Below are 19,447 nucleotides of genomic sequence, written 5' to 3'. Positions count from 1 at the left end.
TTTTTAAAAAAGGGACGGGGAAGGTACTCTAGAAATATAATTTAAAACCTAAAATAAGAAATAAATATATGATTAAATTAAATTCAAAGTACAAATACAATCACTTATCAGTTTATATCCATCCTTGAAGATAATATCCATATTCATCACTCGTACCGGAAAAACCGAACCCATTCAAAATTTAAATAATCAATTCAAAAATAATAATTTGAATTTTTTCAGGTAAAAGGTACTAAAATTTAAAAAAGCGCAGAAAATTATTTCACATCAAAAATAACTTTTCCTAGTGAACGCTTAATAAAAAATCATATGTTTTGACCGACCTTTTTTTGGTTTGGCACTTTTTGTGGTTTTATCAATCAATAACATATAAATATGAAAGTTAAACAAGAAATGGTGCCCAATATTAATATGATGGACATAGCGGATGGTATTTATTTTTATAACTTAATAACTTTTTTTATTAGTCATTAAAAAGAATATGGGTGCATATTTTCAAACCTGTGATGTAAGTGTTAATAATGTTCCTGATCTAACTAAACCTCCTTTTCATCTTGCCTGTCAAGGTATGATAATTTAGAACTAATAAGGGAATTTAATTTTTTAGGTATATGTGGTTATCCTAAATTGTTGGATGTAGGAGGGCAGCATTATTTAACACCTACTCCACATTTAGATAAAACATATGATTTAAGAGTAATATCCACCCTTATTGATATGTCAGAAGCATTTTATATAGGGGCAGGTGCTGGACCTTTTCAAGAAATGGGGACTAATGGTGAAGTACAATAAATGTGAATATATGGTTAATATATCTATCCTTTAGCTCATAACCAACTTAAAATTTGGCAAAAATAATGTTATAGAAAAAAATTTATCATATACAGCAAAAAATCTTAAGGATGTAGAAGTATTAAAATTATCAAAAAACATTATAACTATTAATTAAATGATAAAAGAAAAATGATCCTCAATTCATTGTAGAGCCATTAAAAAGTTCACAATTTGGAATCTTAGGAAATTTTTTAGCTTCCAAGGGTATGCCTGGAAAGGTTTATAATAATATTTTTTATTTAATTAGTAAATTATGAATTTCTATGACTTTCAAAACATTTACATAAAAATATGAATAATTAAAACTAGATCAATTAAATATTAATTAATAATTTTATATGGTTGATTGTATCAACAATTTCTTTTTTAAATAGTGAGCTGTAGGTGAGCAACCAATGGAGGAAAAGGAGGAAATTTTCCCACCCCCATCACAAATTTGACTGTTTTCATAAATATTTTTAAGCTAATAAAAATACCCCCCACCCCACCATTTAATCAGTTTATCTTTGCTGCTATTTGCATTAATAAATTAATTCCCTATAGTTCACTACCTTGTAAAAAATTACTAAAACCAAATTTAGATTTGGTTCATTATTGATTTGGTGGAAAATGTATATGAACAGGTAAATACAATAAGAATGAATGTAGATGAATATTCTCATAATATTTATCTAGATGTTGAATCGAAAGCTTAATCTTATGAATTAATTAAACCTCGTCTAGCATCTAAACAATTATTGAGATGTAATATAAATTTTGACTCAACTGAAGAATATTATAAAATATCCATTTTCATCCCATACTTGGATACTTTTTTATTGCAAAAAAATATGGTTTTTAGATAAAAAAAACAAGTCTTTAGCAATCTTCAAATTTTATTACCTAAAAATCCTTCTTTGTTTCCTGCCACTATTGATAAATTGATACTGAAATCAATTAAATCAGTGAATTCGAATTGTGGTACAAATATTTACTACTTTTGGTTATTTTACCTGAGCATGCTATTGATGCGCTCAATCGGTATAAGGAAACCTTGGCTCAATTTCCAAATATTTTAAGTTGTTTTATAATTGCATGTTTGCCTATTACAATATGTACAAATGAAAGGACCTTTTGCAACTTTAGAAGGTTGAATTAAAAACTTATACGAAATACTACTTCCGAATCTTGGCTAAATGGGTTACCTCTCTTAAATATCCAGAGAGATTTGATTCTAACGACAAACAAAATTCTTGATGTATTGGCAAATTTCCCATGAAAATTCAAAATCACATTATAATAATAGTATTTAATAAATTTTTTATATAATATTGTATTTGAAAAGAAGTTATAAAAACTTGTTTTTTAAATTATTTTTTAGTCAATATTTTATGCACAGTACAATTAGTATTTTCAATAAAAAATTTTTAATCTACTTATATTGTATGAGAATTTAAGCTGAGGCTAGTTTTTAAACCAAATTTTATAAAAAAAAATGATACTTCAAAATTTTTTTTTATTAAATATAATATACCTAACTTAAAATAATAAAAATATTGGCTTATAACCGTTATTTCTTATTTAAATATCCATAAACGCGAATTATTCTCCCCTATTGGAAAATCCTGGATACGCCACTGATGAGGTGTTATTATTTGTTCACATTCACAATATTTTAGATTTAAATGTAAAAATAAAATTAGATATTCAAAATTTCTCTTTAAAAAACCTATGAGGACTGGATTGGAAGTTCTCATTTATATTCAATAGAATGGGATATTTTTAGAATGAATTTTTAAAAGATCATTTTTTAATAGATTTGAGGTTGTATATTTTTTGTTACTCATTTTCCTTAAATTTAAATGGTTGTAAAAAACATTGAAACTTTCATTATATCTGTTTTTGAGAGAAAATATCTCAGATTTTTTTTCACTTTGAATATGGGCTAAAATTCTAAAGGTTCAGGTTTATTTTAAAAAATTATTTTTTATTTGCCCATTGTCAGAAAAAATTACTCGTAGAAATTGAGTCCTTCTGGCCTTATTTCGAATGCAAAACTCAGACTTCTCTATACAGGGCTCTAATTTAAATAATTAAATTTTTTTAGATTTAAAAACTGAATAAGTTTGAGGCCAAAAATGTACTATTGAAAATTATTAGAGACCTGCAAATTTTTAGTAAGCCTGGCCTTAAATTTTTTGAAAAAAATCTATTTTATACCTGCCCAGGCCTGGTTTTTGGATATAGACGACCTTAGTTATAATATTTGGTCATTTTATATAATTTGGGCTTTATTTTGTAAAGAGTTTCAAATGTAAATTTTTAATAAGAGAGGTGAATAAATGTTAAATGATACATCATTTTATTTTTAATCTAGTTAATTGATATAATTTAAGTTTATTTTTAAAAAATCGGACTGGGTTTAAAATTTTTAAGCCCAGTCCAGATTTATATTATTTTATGACCAAGACCAGATACTGAGATATGGGTATTTTTACTATAGCAACATAAATATTTGAATTTATAGGATTCATAAAATTTTATTCTCGTAATCAAGCAATTAAATTTCAAATATAATCAATCTTACATTAGTTAAAATGACAATTTATTAATTTTCTTAATGATTTTTATTAGAAATCAAGTTTGAAAAAAAAATTCAATTAATGCACTTTAGATAATTAAAATTCTTAAATAAAGTTATATATAAAACAAATACTACGAAATCATTTTATTTTAGAATGGAATATTTATGAAAAAGAATATACATATATATTTTTTGTAAAATATTACTTAATTAAAAAAATTCGTAAACAATTTTATTATAATTTTTTGGAAATGGAGGACACTCCTTTATTGGAGAATGGGTAGGCCTGCGGAAAAATCAAATCGAATAATGCATTATTCTTAAACGACTGATACACTTTGTATTCCTCGAATGATAAAATTATTATTCTATTCCGCTCAATGTTCAATTAAAATTTCATGTATCAAAAACGGAATTGATAATTTTTTAATATATAGATAAAAAAAATTTTTTTTAAGGGTAAATTCTCTCTTTATTTCAATAGTTGCTGATATAATATGTTATCAAAAATTTATAGCAAATAATAAATTTTTTTATATGGTAAAATTAATAAAGGTAAAAAAATATAAAAATATAATTTGCGAAAGGGTAAGGGATAAAAGAATGGAAACTAGGAAAGAGAAGGGAGAGAGAGAGCATAGACATAGGAGATTATTCAATGGAAGAGATGAAACTTAGGTAGTTAGAGCGAATGATGGCGGTAGCAAGTCTTTGTCGTAAAAAAAGGGACTCTTTAGGCTGATCGGTTTTTTCCCGAATCCGTTTGCCTAATTCTTTAAAAAAACTTAGACCTTTGCTACCGAAGGTGGTAAGAGTAGAGCAGGCGATAGGTATGAATAAGAAAGAGGGGTCTATGGAACTATATTTGATAGTTTTACAAGTTTCTGCTAGAGCGAGGGCATCGACGTTGTGGTTGGATGGTGCATTTGGGTCAATGCAGGTGAAGTCCCAGACTAGTAGCTGGCCCCTTGACCAAGGAATCAAGGACATTCCATCAGGACGTTTTCCGTCGGATCTAAAAATGCCGGTCGGTTCAAGTCTTGATGGAATGCCTGCGGATTTGAGAGCGCGCAATATGATGTCATTGCAATTGGTGTGCCGTGGAAAATGGCCTCGGCAAAAGCGGCAATGTCTGCCCTTGCGATCGACGCTGGTTTCGCAATGTTTGCATTGGTACGGTAGAACAATTTCGCAATTGAGCCGTAATCCAATGGCAAATCTTAGCTCGTCAGCGGTCAGCAATAAGTCGAGGTTGTTGGAGGGTATAGTTTCCAGAAACTCGTAACCCGATCCTTGGTTTAATTGGTGAAAGACTGTGAGATCGTCGTCATGAAGGCTCGATTTTTCCCAGTCTCTCTGTAAACAGGAGGAGGGTCGAGGAGTGTTTGGGACAACGGAATTGTCCCAAATGGTCTGGGCTTCAGCTAATAATATTCTAATTCTAACATAGGCATAACCAGGATTTTCCTAAAAGGGGGGGGATAATTAAAAAATTTCTGGGGGTTACATCCCCAGACCCCATTTTGGGCGGGCCTTCGGCCCGCTTTTGTCCTGCCTTCGGCCGGTTTGCCTTAGTCTATATATAGTCATAAAATATTTTTACAAGAGAGGAGGTTATTTTTAATAAAAAAATTAAGCCTGGAACAAATATGAAATATATTTTTATTAGTTTATATAAAATATAATAAATCTTGTATATACATTAATATAAAAGCATGGTAAAAATTTATTTCAAATAGTATAAGAAATTTATTTATAAAAAGTAAGTAGACATATAGTTGATATTCCTCTATTATATAGAATTGGTTGCAAAATACTAGGTAAAATTCCACTTTTACAGACATATTTGACAGTTAGAGAATATATTATAGTTAATATTTTAACAAAATTTATTAATTAATGCTCTTAATAATAAATATAGCAATAATTTGCATTCAATTATTTAACGCCATCTATTTATTTTAAATAAAATGATATTAAAAAAAAATTTTCATATTATTTATCTCACAATGTCTTTAAAAGATATTTTCTGATGCCCTAATCAATATTTTTAGTTTTCTGTAAAATATATAATTCGCTCTATTGGTAAAAATTTTTTGATTGTCATATAATAATTGATAATTAGATATACTGTAAATCTACGACATATAATATTCCACTGTTTGTAGTGTGCTTTAATTTTTTTATTTAAATTATGATTTAATTTTATCAATAGTTTTATATATATATTTTACTTTTATTAAAATAAATTAATTAAAATTAATCACTTTATTAAAAATTATATTTGATATATTATATTATTTAGTAATTTTTTTGGATCTATTATTAATAATTATAATACATTTCACTTTTGTCTTAAGACCTATCTTTGGCTTATATTCCATTTCTTAAAAAACATTTTTGGTTCACTTTTTTTATATATAAATGCTTTTTTCCAAAAATGTATAAATTTTATAAAAAATATCAACTTTTACATTCTTTCTTTCATTTAGGGGTCAGGGAGTAGAAGGGGAGGACTAAGGGGGATTATTAGCTTAAAAGGGAGGGGGGAATTTCCCCTTGCCCCCCTCCCCCCTTGACTACTCCTATAATTTCTAATAAAATAATTAAATCGTTAGAATTTAAATGCAAGTATGATGCGTTTTTTCAATTTAATTTTTTTTTGTCACCGATTATAATATCGGATGTTCTTGAAAATTGACTATAAAAAACTTATATCTAAAAAATATTTATATGGAATCTGAATGTAAAATTTATTTCTTTAGGCATAACATATCAATTCATATTTTATATTAAAATAATAAAATCAAGTTAAATTTCCACGCTTTTTTTAAAGTATTAAATTGAACATATTTTCCATGAATATAAATATTAAATTTCACGAGGAAAATATGAAAATTAATAAATAATTTTGAATATTTACGAATAGTTATTCAATTGAATTACGAAATCTATTATTTGTTGAATAATTATTTTCTTTCTTATTCTTAGTAATAAAATTCGAATACGAATAATTTGCTTGCAGGTTTAGGGGTAAATAAGATTACCATCTTTGAACAATGCAAAAGAAGGAGGGGCAAGCATTATAAAAGAATTCACCATAATAAACTTGAATTTTTAAATTTAAACAAATATATACTCCTATTTAGCCGTTTATTCCTTTCATATGCTTATAAAATGCGTAAACGACTTGCAATATCATGTCAATATTTTATAAAACACGTAATCATAAAATCTGCCTTAGTTTATGTAGATTATTAGTCTATGAATTTAACATTGATATTAATCAGAATCCTCCAGAGATCAAAATTTTATACCCAGTTGATTTAAAAAAAATGAGGCCTGGCTTGGGGTTTTTTTTATTGGCCCTCCCTAGATTCATTTTGATCATTTAAGGGTCCAGATTTTTATAATTTTATTATTCTGGATAATTTGGTATTATGCAGTAAATGAATATTAAACACTGTATTATATTATTTTTTAACTGACTAATTTATATTGATTTTTAAGAAATCGACCCGGCCTGGGTTTGCTTTTTATTTTTAAACCTGGCTCGGATTTAAAAATATTTTTCGATCAGGCCAAGTTCTGGGCGTAGCTTATATATCTCTGATAATAATGATTATGTTTCATAAAACAATTACTTTATAGTTCATTATTTAATAATAATTTATAAAAGCCTTATAATAATTTATAGCATTTATACTTTTAATTAACAATTTTTTGTTTATAATTGAATAAAAATACAAAAAAATATTTTATTTGCAGTTCAGCAAGTTGTTCAATTTTAATTTTTCCCTCACGGGGTAAAGAAAATTGTCACTCATAGGTAGGCCTTTTCAAAAACGAACACGAATTATTCTATTCATTTAAACGAATCGAATAATTTACTATTCATATTAGAGATCTGCAATCTAGCCCGGATCGGGTCTATTTTTAAAAAATAATTTCGGACCTATCCGGGTCGGGCTTAAATTTTTAAATATATTACATTTTTATATTTTAAAATTCTTGCATGAAACAAGGCTCTAATATTTTTTATTTGTAGAATATTTTTTCTAAAAAAAAATATTTAATTTTCTATATTTAAATAAATTCGGGCCAGGCGAACAAATAATTTTTATTTCTGGTCGGGTTTTTCAGGACAAAAAAAAATTTTGATCAAGCCGGGCAAAAAAATTTGGCGAAGTATACAAATATCCTGTATTTTTGTGTATTTTTATATACTTCGCCGCGAATTCGCGCTAACTGTGAATTCAGGATAAGAAAAACCTTTTACTAGTATTTGAAATGTACCTAGTTAATCAGATTACCTGAGATTGATTGGTTATCAATAGAAATGACAAATGATTAAATTAAAAATATATTAATAATTATTTAGGGCTGTGCCGATATTAAATATCGAATCGGTACCAATATTAAAAATATCGGATGGAACCGATATGTAAACAGCCTATCCGATCTTTTTACTTTATATTATATATGTTAGCGTCAATGTGTTTTTCCCGGCAGTGTGTTATTTTTACAACTTTAAATTTTTTTTTGAACGCTTTTTTTATATTTAAAATGATTTTACCGGAAATATTCCATCATGTTTGGAATACCTATCTTATGAATTGTAGACAATTTAGCTGTTAACCTTTGACTCATATATAATTTATATAAAGAATATATGGAAAATTTAATATAAATTATATTAAGTTTAAATGCTCATGGATAAATTATCTTAAATCCATATGGTAGGTATCCAAACATGACAGCATACATTTCCGGTAAAATCAGATTTTGAATTTTTAAAACTACTCAATAAATGATTTAAAGTTGAAAAAATAACACATTTCCGGAAAAAGCACATTGATGCTAACATTATATATAGTTTATTTTACATCATTATGAGTTCAAAAGATTACTTTTTATTTTTATAAAATTGAAAAATTTTAAATAATTTTTTATTTATTTTTAATACAATGGAAATGCACAGCACCCTCTAAATTTTATTTATTTAAATTGAAAATCAAAAAAGAAACTAGTAACAAATAAAATAATTGAAATTGATAGTAATGTAGATGACCTGCCATACTTGAAAGAAATCAAAGAATCTATATCTAGACGGTATAATAACATATTTTTCATATTTTATCTAGTATTGCTTGATTATGATTGATTCATTTGTTTGTATCTGATTATTTTTCAAACCTAACAAAAGGTTGGGTTTGTTGGAAACACTATTTTAAAAATGTTAATTTTATGATATTGATATTATATCCCCTGTGGATTTACTTGACTATTGGAGAATTAATGCTGAAAAGTATCTAACTTTGTCAAAACTTGCATGTAAATTTTGGTGCCTCCTGCAACAAGTGTCCCATCTGAGTCTATTTTCAGTACGGCGGGGTATATAGATAAATCCACATAGTAGAAGTTTATTGCCAGAAAATCTAGAGTCTCATTATTTTAAAAAAATCGAATATATTATAATTTTATCACAATTTTATAATTCATACCAGAGACCTGCAGAAGTATCATTTGCACGGATTTTTTTTCAAAAATTTTTTACGGCTTAAAATTTTAGGCCCGGTAAGGATATTTTTAAAAAATATATTCGACCTGGTATATACAAAAAATTCACCTATTCGGTATTTTATCATATTTTTCGGCGAGTATTATCATTTAATAAGCAAGCATATTAGCTAATGTTGTTAAAGGGCTCGTTTTGAGCCTATTTTTAAGAATGGCTAACTCAATATTTTCGCCAGAAAAATATTGACTAAGCCTCGAAATTTCGATACTATATGTCTAGACCTTTGCTCCTTTTATGAACAAAATTTTCAGGCTTGCGTAATATTTTTCTGGATAAAATACTGTGTTAGCCATATTTAAAAATCGGCTCAAAACGAGCCGTTTATTTTTTTTATTCTAAACAAATATTTAGTATATTACAAATTGATACTATAAAAAATTTGTGTAAATAATATTTTGAGAATAAAAATAAAACTGATATTTTAATTAATAAAAAATATAACATATATTATATAATAATGTATTTTTACCTATTATCATTTGCATATTTATTCCATGGCAGGAAAACTATTATTATATTATTAATAGATACCATGAGTGTTAGCTAGTGTTTACTTTCACCCAACATTATATTAATATCTAATTGACGAATATAATAATTCATGTTGTATAAATTTTTTAAAAAAAACGGCCCGGCCTGGCCCTGGTATTTAAAAAAAAAAATTCAGGCCCGGCCCGGTTATTTTAAAAAAAAAATTTTTTTGGCCCGGCCCGGGTATATTTTAAAAATTTAAAATACGGCCGGGCTTAGGGCCGGGCCTGCAGGTCTCTGATTCATTCCAACAAATATATACAAAATAAAATGGATACATAATTAAATATATATATTTTTTATCCTTTATAATATTTTTTTTTCAAAAAATTAGTCTTAATTGTAGAAATAAAAATATTAAAATAAAATTAAATGTATAATTCGATTCTTTACATAGAAAATATGGCTTTTTTAATTACACTTGGTTCAAAGGGGGTGGTATAAAATCAATATAAATATCGGATCGGAGAAAAATATGTGGATCGGCGCATTCATTATTTAGAGTTATTTTTCGAATAAACGAGTTATTAAAATAATTCTCTTAATATTCGAATTATTCGCTTTATTTGAATAAGTCTTTATTCGTATTCGTACAAAACAATTAATTTACTATTCGTATTCAATTAGATTCAAATTATTCGAATCAAATCTAATATTCGATTCATTTTTAAATAGGCGCAATCATATGCTTATCCAGGGTTTTCATAATGGTGAGGAACTTTTGAGGGTATTTTTTTCTGCCATTTTGACCCCTGTTTTGAAAGGATTTAGCCGGAATACACTAGAAGAAATCATTATCGGTTTACACTTTTTTTCTCAAAATTTCTATTTTAGTCATTTTACAAAATTATGAACTTTTATTATTTAAAAAAAAGATATCATGTAATGGACATATTTTATTCATTTTTTGGGGAGAGAAAGAAGTTACGAAAATTTTTAATTAGCTTAAAATTATCTTTACTGGCAAATTTACAAAGGGGAATCATATTTTTTCGTAATTTATATTTTAATCTAATAAAAAAAATTCTCCTCTACAAACTCCACACCCCTCTCCCCAAATAATGTATATGTTAGCGGCAATGTATTATTTTTTCAACTTTTAAATCATTTTTTGAACTCGTTTTTTTTAATTTATAAATTTTATTTTACCAAAATATATTCCGACATGTTTAGAATACCTCTTTTATAAATTGCAGACAAATTTCCGTTAACCTTTGAGTCATTTTTAATTTATATAAAGTATCTACGGAAAAATGAATATAAATTATATTACGTTCAAAGGTTCATAGCAAATTTCTCAAATTAATGATTATACAATAATACGTGACCGACCTATAAAATTTTTGGGGAAAAAATCGAACCTCATAATTTTTTTAAAATGTCAGAGAGTGCACCTCAATTCTGAACTCGTGATATATTAAAAAAAAAGGGATTAAAATTTTTTAATCGTTTTAGCAATTTTTAAAAAATGGACACATGCGATATTTATCAACCTTAAATTTACATCTTATTGCGAAATGCAAAATAGTGATGATTTCGCTTAGTTCGAGACAATTATAAAATATGTTAATTTACACAAATGATTTGAAATATAAATTATTATAAAATAAATAGGTCTTTTCAAATTTATTTTTAAATTAATACTTTAAGAACCTGACTTATAAAATTAACATCCTGATGGTTGTTTTTTTATAAGTCATTCACTTTTTTACATGATTAACACGAGATATTATCTATGGTTCCTTTTCCTTTAAAATTAACTAAAATATAATTAAAATCTATCTTTAACTTTAAGTTTTTTTTAAATTATATAAAATAGTTTCTATTAACGCTGACCAAGTCTCTAATCCTCAATATTCTAACAATTATACGCCAGCTGTGGACATGGCAAGAAATTTGCAAACACACAATTGTTAGTTTTTTCGCGTTTTCGTTTCGATTTTCCATAAATTTTATAATTTACAATCTACCATTAAGGCAATGTACTAAAAGGATACGTTATTTATATTCATTAATATTTTATAATTAATATCATTATTTATTTTATATGAAATTTAGTAATATTAATTAACCTAACTTTCTTTTTACTTACCTCTTTTTCTTTTTATGAAAAAATGTATAATAATAAATACTTTCCAGATGTGACCTCGAGTTGAACCTTTTGCAATTTGTTAATTTGGTAAATTAATTTATTTTATTTTATTTCTTAGTTATAAAAATTTTGGAACTTTTCAATATATAAATTAAAAATTTAATTTGTTGAAGTAATAAAACCCTGGTTCCTTCAAATTTTTTTTTGTCGACCTAACATTCATTCTGCTTAAAACAGGTGCAATTTAATTTTAATCTTTTCCATATTTAAAAATTTAACAATAAATTATTAGGGATGCACGATTCTTGGAATCGGAATTAGATCCGCACCTGATTTTTAATAGTTTGGGGTCGATTACATTAAAGACACTGGTTCTTCATCGATACGTTTCCTATTGACATTTTATAATTAACATAAAGAAATTATCTATATCATATCTTGCACTTATAATTAGAAATTCACAAGCTATAAATTGTCGCTGTTTTCGAAGCCTATATTTTCATTAATAATCGTTTTATGATATTTAACTCTTAATCGGTTCATACATTAAGTTTTCAAAATATATTCATCCATTTCCAAAAAAATTATGCATTTTTTTTAATAATAGGCCATAAGGATAGCCGTCTCTAAGAGTAAAATGGGAAAGGAAACTGATTTCTTGGAAGCGATCAGAGGATGTTTAAAGGATGATTTTAAAGACAAATTTATTGGCCTGGGAGGGGCATTTGTTTTGAAGACTGGAACAGCCAGAATTCACATTATGGTACGAACGTTTTTAATAGATTATATCATATTGCACTAATCATTTTTTACAGTTAAAATATATAAAATAATAGAATTTAATTAATTCTAATTATCAAAATAACTCCTATTATAATTATTCTACATAGTCTTCCCCCTCCTCCCAATATATATCCTTTAAAGACCAAGTTTTGTATTTATATTTTTTAGCCTGACTTTTGTCCAGACCCATTAGACACAGATGAAAAAGTTAAGAGTTGGTTGAAATATTATCACGTACCAGCACCACTCACTTGCCTTGGAGTCCTAGTAAATATCGATTACAAGGTAATATTTAAATCCCTATATCAATCTTTGATTTTGCAATAACGGTCTTAATTTGTTTATTGACTTTAAATCTTTGTAAGAGGAAAAAACTTAAATTTTTATCCTAAAACTTAATTAATTTATAGGATTTTGGTTTGAGAACAAAACATGCTCATTGCTTCCAAACAACGTTAGATCCTTTTGCCGTCTCACCTGCCGAGTATGACATTAAAAAAAGGTAATACATAATTGATTTTTAATGAAGAATGAATTTCAATTTATAGCTTCTTCTCTTTTGTAAGATATAAACATCGATAACATTAAAATTTAAATTCCTTCATTTAATTCACATACTATCAAACCGCGCATATAACCATTCCTGTTTATAACGTTTTCTCGCTTTTAGCAATTTAATTTCCTGTCCTAGGCCAGGAATTTTATCATTTGCAATATTGGTTTCTATCTTTCCCTATTTTAACGTTTTAATTATTGTATTTGTAGCGATAATGTCATTTAAAAAAAATAAATAATGATTTAATAAAACATCTTCTTTAAGCTCCGATGATCCTAAACCAACTTCAATTTTCGATTATGAACACATAAAATATGGCGGTCATTATCATTACGATATAACTCCTGACGAATGCTCATACGAAGGTTATTTTGTGCCGGTTCAGACTGTTTGTCGTATAGATCAATCTGATTCTAGTACAGAAGAGATCAATATCGAACAGAATAAGAAATGATCATTTATTTTAAAGAAGAAATGTAGTTATAGGTGAAGAAAATTTCTACCATTTTTCGCTGAAAGGAATAATAACTGAAACGCAAATAAATACCAAAATTATTATTTTTTAAAAAGAAATATATTTGGAGCTTATTAAACAAATTAATTTTTTATCATGGTATATTTTTAATTTATTTGGGATTCAACTATAGAATAAGATGATTTATTAACCAAAAAATTATAAATTTTTAAAATAGATATAACTGAATATATTATAATCTTTTTTGATGTTTTTGATTATTATTAGCTTAATGATAGATTAATAGGATAGTCATATATTTTTTTTATAATCGAATTTAACAAAAATTATGCTACTCTTAAAAATAATTTATACTGGGATACTTGCTTACACAAAGATATAAGTGATAATAAGATAGATATTAAGGAGTTAATCTTTTTTAAATGTGACTTTTGGCTAAGGATGATTAAGTAGAGTTCTTTTATTTGAATATTTTTAAAAAGTTTTATATCATCCCCGTTTATTAACTTTATAAAACATCAATTATTTAATTTTTCCAACATAAAAATCAATTTCTACTAAATGTGGGCTTTTTTAGATTTTGTTTCTAGCCTCAATCTTAATTTATTCCTGTCCAATAAAGAATGGCGAATTATACGCTATTAACCCCTACTCATTTGATTATTTTAACTCAAAATATAGTTTCGGTTGAGAAAAGTACGCAAGGGATGGGAAATGGAAATTTGCGTGTTCTCGTAAATATTATTTAAAGCTAATATAAATTTTATCCTTACAATCTCGTTACCACCCCCCCCCTCCTCCATGTATAAATATATCACTTGAAAGAAAATAATTAAAAGTTAATAATTTTTTAAAATAACAACTATAATTCAAATTTTTAGAAAAAAAGCATTTTTATATAAAAAAAGTAAAACCCCAAAATTATATAGGTCTACAATTAGTAGACCAAAATCCCTCAATAGATTAGCCGAAAAAACCTACCTAACAGTGCTTTCCTCCCTATAGGAAAATCCGGGATACGTTTATGCTTTAGTTTATATCATTACTGGGGAAACGTCTAAGATTAGTCTACTATTAGCCAACAAAATAGATATAACCAAATATCTGTAGTCATAAAAATTGACTATGACGAATAACCATAAACACTTTAAATTACTACTTCTAAATAGCCAGTCAGTTTTAAAAAATTCTATTCAATAGTTTTTTTTAAAAAATTCAAAGAGCCATATAAATTTTTTCAGGTACCATTGATTACCTCTACTACAATTTAAAGATCATTCATCTTTGGCTTCGCTTAACAAGGCTCGGGGCACGAATCTCAACACAATTCCCGTTGAAAATCTTGGATTGGAACTTACAAGAAATTAGCCTTGCTTTAACAATAATTTGAAATTAATTATGGTTATAGTCGTAGCTATTTAAATTGACTATGGCTATTAGGCATAGGGGTTTTTTATGACTATAGCTAATAGTTATGATTATTTTTATAAGCTTTAAAAGCGGGTATAATTTAGTTATTCTTTATACTTAATTATAATTCTAAATTTTTTTGATTATTCATTTAATCAAAGTTAACTTTTCAAAGTAAAAGATCTTTATCCCATTTTTCTTTTAATTTTAATTTTTAATGAGTATGTGAACTAAAATATTTTGTTAATCAATATTTTTGATAAAATCGAGTTCTATTTGATCTGGGAAAGATTATTTCATTTTATTTCAAGGCATCTGCAATTTAAACAAAATTTATTCAATCATATTTTTATTTATATAAAATGAAGAAAAAAAAATTTTTTATCATATTTTTAATTTGTCCTGTAAAATGTAAAATGACATCCATAGAAAATCCAATAAATAGAATATCAATTACAATAAATGAATTCAAGATTGAAAATTTAATAATATAAATGGATCTCAACGATTTTTTTTAAATCTAATGTTTTTTTATTTCGAATAGTATATTATATCCTACCAATGTGTATCAAATTAAATAAATATTATTCATTAATATTGAATTGTATTCGATGTCAGCCATATAGAGCAATTATATTAAATTAGGAAGATGACAATTTGAGTGTTGAAGAGATTTTTAATGGATATTTTCAATTAACATGAAACAATTAAAATTAGGTAAATGATTGTTGAGGTAGGATCTAGTAATGAGGCCAGAATGAGCATAAATAAATGGGTTTAACAGTAAATATAATATATTACTTCTCGTCTTTATTTTAAATTTCTTGTTTCTGTCATTCCCTTAATCTTTTATTGATGCCGCAGAATCAGTATAAAAACATAAAATTATTATTTTGTAAAGCTTATACTTTTTTTAATATAAAAAATATTTAATTAAAAATATATTTAAAAAAGAAATAAAGATTATAACCAATTTTTTATTATTTTAAGTTAGGCATATAAAATTTAATAGATTAATTTTAAAATGAAAAATTGAAATAAAGTTTGTGTCATTTTTTTTATATAAAATTTGCTTTAAAAACTGCCTCAGCTGAAATTTTCATACAATATAAGTAGAATAAATTTTTTTTATTGAAAATACTAATTGTAGTGTGTATAAAATATAGACTAGAAAATAATTAAAAAACAAGTTTTTATAACATTTTATCAAATACAATATTATACAAAAGATTTTTTTATCGTGGGAAATTTGTTAATTCATCAAGAATTTCGTTTGTCATTGGAACCAAATGTCTGTGGATATTTAAGAGACCTAACCCATTTAGCCGATATTCAATTATAAATAAAATACTTTTAATTTAATAAAAAATTTATAACTAATGCCTAACCTGATTTTCATAAAATATATGCTACCTAACTTTACCATTTTTTATTCAATCTGTATTTGTTCATTTTTTACATGCTCAGCCTTATTTAACTTTTGTATTTCTATTTCTTCTGTTCTACAAAATGGAAGTAAAATAAAAAATACTCATTAATTCCTAACTCACTAATAATTTTGAATTTGATAAGATAATCATAATAACTAGAAATAATCATAATGATAAAATAAATTACCATTTTATTTCTATCTCATTAATTAAAAATCCCATTTTATTAATATTTTTGAATAATGTTAATATACTCACAATTAAAGAAAACTTTAATAAAATCTATTTTTAAAAAATTATATGTTGTAAAATTGATATTCAAATATTTGCAAAATTTTGACTGGCGGGGGGGGGGGATTTTCCCCTCATTGGTTTACGGGCCTGATTATGGGTGTTCTACTCTTATAAGAGTAAGAGAATTGGAATGTATTTTTTTATTCTAGAATAATTATATATTCAATAAGATTTGATTAAAATATTCTCCAATAAATATTCCATTTTTTGAGCCAATGAGTCAAGCAAGACAATGACATACAATAATAAATAGACTGACGATGCATTCATTAAAAGTGTACAACAATGAAAAGCAGCTCGGGATGCCATTTTGGTTACTCATATCATTATTAAAAATTTTAAACAAGAGGCCAATTTATTCCTATGCCTGACGCTAACTTTATTAAAGAATTGCCTGATCATCGAGATAATAAGGAAGCAAGTTATCAATTTAATAGTATTTAACATGAGATTAATTTCTATATTGGTTACAAAATGGCGAGTCCAGCTGATTTGCATTCAACGAAGCTTTCAAATACATTATTATGAATGCATCGTCAGTCTAGGTATTATATGTCATTAACCAAGAGTCAGCACACATGAATAATAGTTTATATCATATAATCTATTTCTTTTCTTTAATAATTGTTCACGAGTAACTGAAGTCACTTGAATTTCCAAAATGTTTAACTAGTAAGAATAAACGGGAACCTATTTATATGCAAAAGGAAAAACTAGCATATAAAATATAGAGACCTGCAAAAAATGAATTTTCTCCACCCGAACCGCGGGAAAGCTTTTTTCTGCTCCGACCCATTTCGAAATTTAAATAATAATTCCCGGCGGTACCCAACCTAAACATAAAATTAATTTACAATAAAATTCATTCATTTTTAAAAAATATTCTAAAATGAAAAATGTTGTAAACGAAATTCGTTTTTCTTTCATTCAATTAAAAAACAGTTCCGATTTTTATTTACTTTTTTATAACCCAGGTGAAAAATATAGTAGGAGAGACAAGGAAGCAAGATGGGGCTTATAGAGGCCCCAAAATAAATATTATTTCAGAATCAAATTAATCTAGAATTATATTTTTAACATTTATTAAATAAACTATATTTTAGTTATTGTAATAAGTAACATTTTTTTATTATTTTAAAATGACAAAAAGTTTCAACAATACTCGTAATAACTATTAGTAGTATTATGTTTATTGTAGAATATGATATATAAATGTATTCATAAAGTTAGTCGAATCGATTTTTACAAAATTGACTATAGCTCCTGGTTTTTTATAGATAATATAAAAATATAGTTAGATACCTAAAACTATACTCTATAAAGGTGCTTATAAAATTTTTTTTAATTTTATTTTTTATAGAAAATTTTGTTCAACAAGCCCCAATAGCGGGGTGATGCAATGCAAACAACTTCAAGGGGCTTCCTAAATAATTAGTTTTTTAGGCCATAATAAATTAAAATGCATTTTTATTTATTAATAATGATACGTATAGAATAATTTTATTGTTCAAAATATCATAAATCTTATAAATTATAGCTAATTATATATAAAAATTGAAACTTAATTTTGGTTAATTAATAAACATTTTGGACATAAAAAAATATGAATTCCAAGAAGAGATTAAGATTTCTTAGCATAAATACTAAATACCAATTATAAACAACTATGAAATTTTTCAAGATTTTGAAATTTTTTTCATTATTAACTGCCATAATTGACGCGTATGATTTAGCAAACCCCGCTAGCTCTAAATTGACAAATCATGATTGAAATAATATCTAGATATGATAAATACTCATAAAACTTACCCAAATTATTATAGAAGAGTTTTTAAACTTGTAAATAAAATTTAATTTACATATAAATGATTATATATTTTAATAAAAATTAAAATTGTGTCATGTAAAAATCTAAATTTCATCAAAATTTTATTTCTTAAATAAAATTTTTAATAATTAATTATTTCAAAATATTTTTTGTCCATAGATGTAAATTAATGAAAACTATATTAGGATAAAATTTTAACCTTCTGGTGTATTTAATTTTAAAATGAGATTAAGTGGTTTGTCAAGCCCCAACACATTGCATAGTTAACGATATTATTACATATTTTATTTTCATCATATTCTATCAAGTTAAACAAATTATATCCTAACCCCAGCAACTCCTATAATCAAATCTAATGTACCTGTTGATGTACTGATTTTAAAATGTAAGAGTACATATAATAATCCATAAAAACAAATGTAAGATTGATAATTATTGAAAGAAAAGATATTATTTTCCTCTCTGTTCAATAAGAATTGAACCAAAGACCGATTGCAAAGACAGGGCCACAGAACCTAAAATAAAGACTAAACCCTAATGGTTCGTTTAGATGCATTCACGGAAATATCTTTTTGAGTTATACTACATTCGTGTTAATGCGTTAAGGTAACTAAAAAATATTTTTCGAAATAAAATGAAGGGAAAAAAATGTTTAAATATTCTTAATAGTGTCTATAACAGGTGCAATTATATTGTGATTTTTTTTAGAAAAATCATCTTTATAAGGGAAAAGACAGCAAATTTAAAAAAGAAATTAAAGCCAGCCCACATCTGTTAATTAAAAATATTGGAAATCAACCGAATATTCTATATATATTTTTCCCAAAACAGAGTACTTACTTTTAAATTATTTATTTAAAATATATTTTAATTATGTTTCCATATGATAAAAAAAACAAATAGCAGTTACATGTTGAATATAATATAGATTATTAAATTAAATTCTTTAATAGAATTTTCTTTATTATAAAATTATCTAAAAATAATTTTAAAAACATCAGAATTAAAGATCCGAAAGAGAATTTAGAATACTCGTGCAATATTCAATCTCCTTAAAACCTTCATCAAAC

General features: G+C 25.7%; 1 protein-coding gene across 3 annotated transcripts; it reads left to right on the top strand.

Moving 5' to 3' along the window:
- The first annotated feature begins 292 nt into the window (after nt 1-292).
- On the top strand, nt 293-14,789 carry LOC135925385 (ester hydrolase C11orf54 homolog). 3 transcript variants are annotated; one of them, XM_065460675.1, is made up of 11 exons: nt 293-430; nt 468-566; nt 608-783; nt 827-910; nt 960-1,052; nt 11,329-11,421; nt 12,209-12,364; nt 12,553-12,669; nt 12,795-12,886; nt 13,205-13,426; nt 14,657-14,789. In XM_065460675.1, exons 1-10 carry the CDS (start codon nt 376-378, stop codon nt 13,392-13,394), a joined length of 1,155 nt encoding a protein of 384 aa, XP_065316747.1. In that variant the 5' UTR covers nt 293-375; the 3' UTR covers nt 13,395-13,426; nt 14,657-14,789. The 3 variants fall into 3 exon arrangements, with proteins under 3 accessions (XP_065316747.1, XP_065316746.1, XP_065316748.1); XM_065460674.1 differs by lacking the exon at nt 14,657-14,789 and having other exon boundaries at nt 13,205-13,594; XM_065460676.1 differs by lacking the exons at nt 11,329-11,421; nt 14,657-14,789 and having other exon boundaries at nt 13,205-13,587.
- The last annotated feature ends 4,658 nt before the right edge of the window (nt 14,790-19,447 follow it).

This window comes from Gordionus sp. m RMFG-2023, chromosome 2 (genome assembly GCF_954871325.1).
Source record: "Gordionus sp. m RMFG-2023 chromosome 2, tfGorSpeb1-WG-v2, whole genome shotgun sequence".
NCBI classification, from domain to species: domain Eukaryota; kingdom Metazoa; phylum Nematomorpha; class Gordioida; order Chordodea; family Parachordodidae; genus Gordionus; species Gordionus sp. m RMFG-2023.
Note: the sequence above shows the minus strand (reverse complement) of the source record. Positions and strands in the feature narration are given on the sequence as shown.

Excerpts from the sequence above, each read along its gene's own strand:
- LOC135925385 (XM_065460675.1), top strand. The coding sequence starts at position 376 with ATGAAAGTTAAACAAGAAATGGTGCCCAATATTAATATGATGGACATA. Across the intron at positions 431-467 it reads TATGATGGACATAGCGGATG|TCATTAAAAAGAATATGGGT; the intron begins GTATTTATTTTT and ends TTTTTTTATTAG. Across the intron at positions 12,670-12,794 it reads TAGTAAATATCGATTACAAG|GATTTTGGTTTGAGAACAAA; the intron begins GTAATATTTAAA and ends ATTAATTTATAG.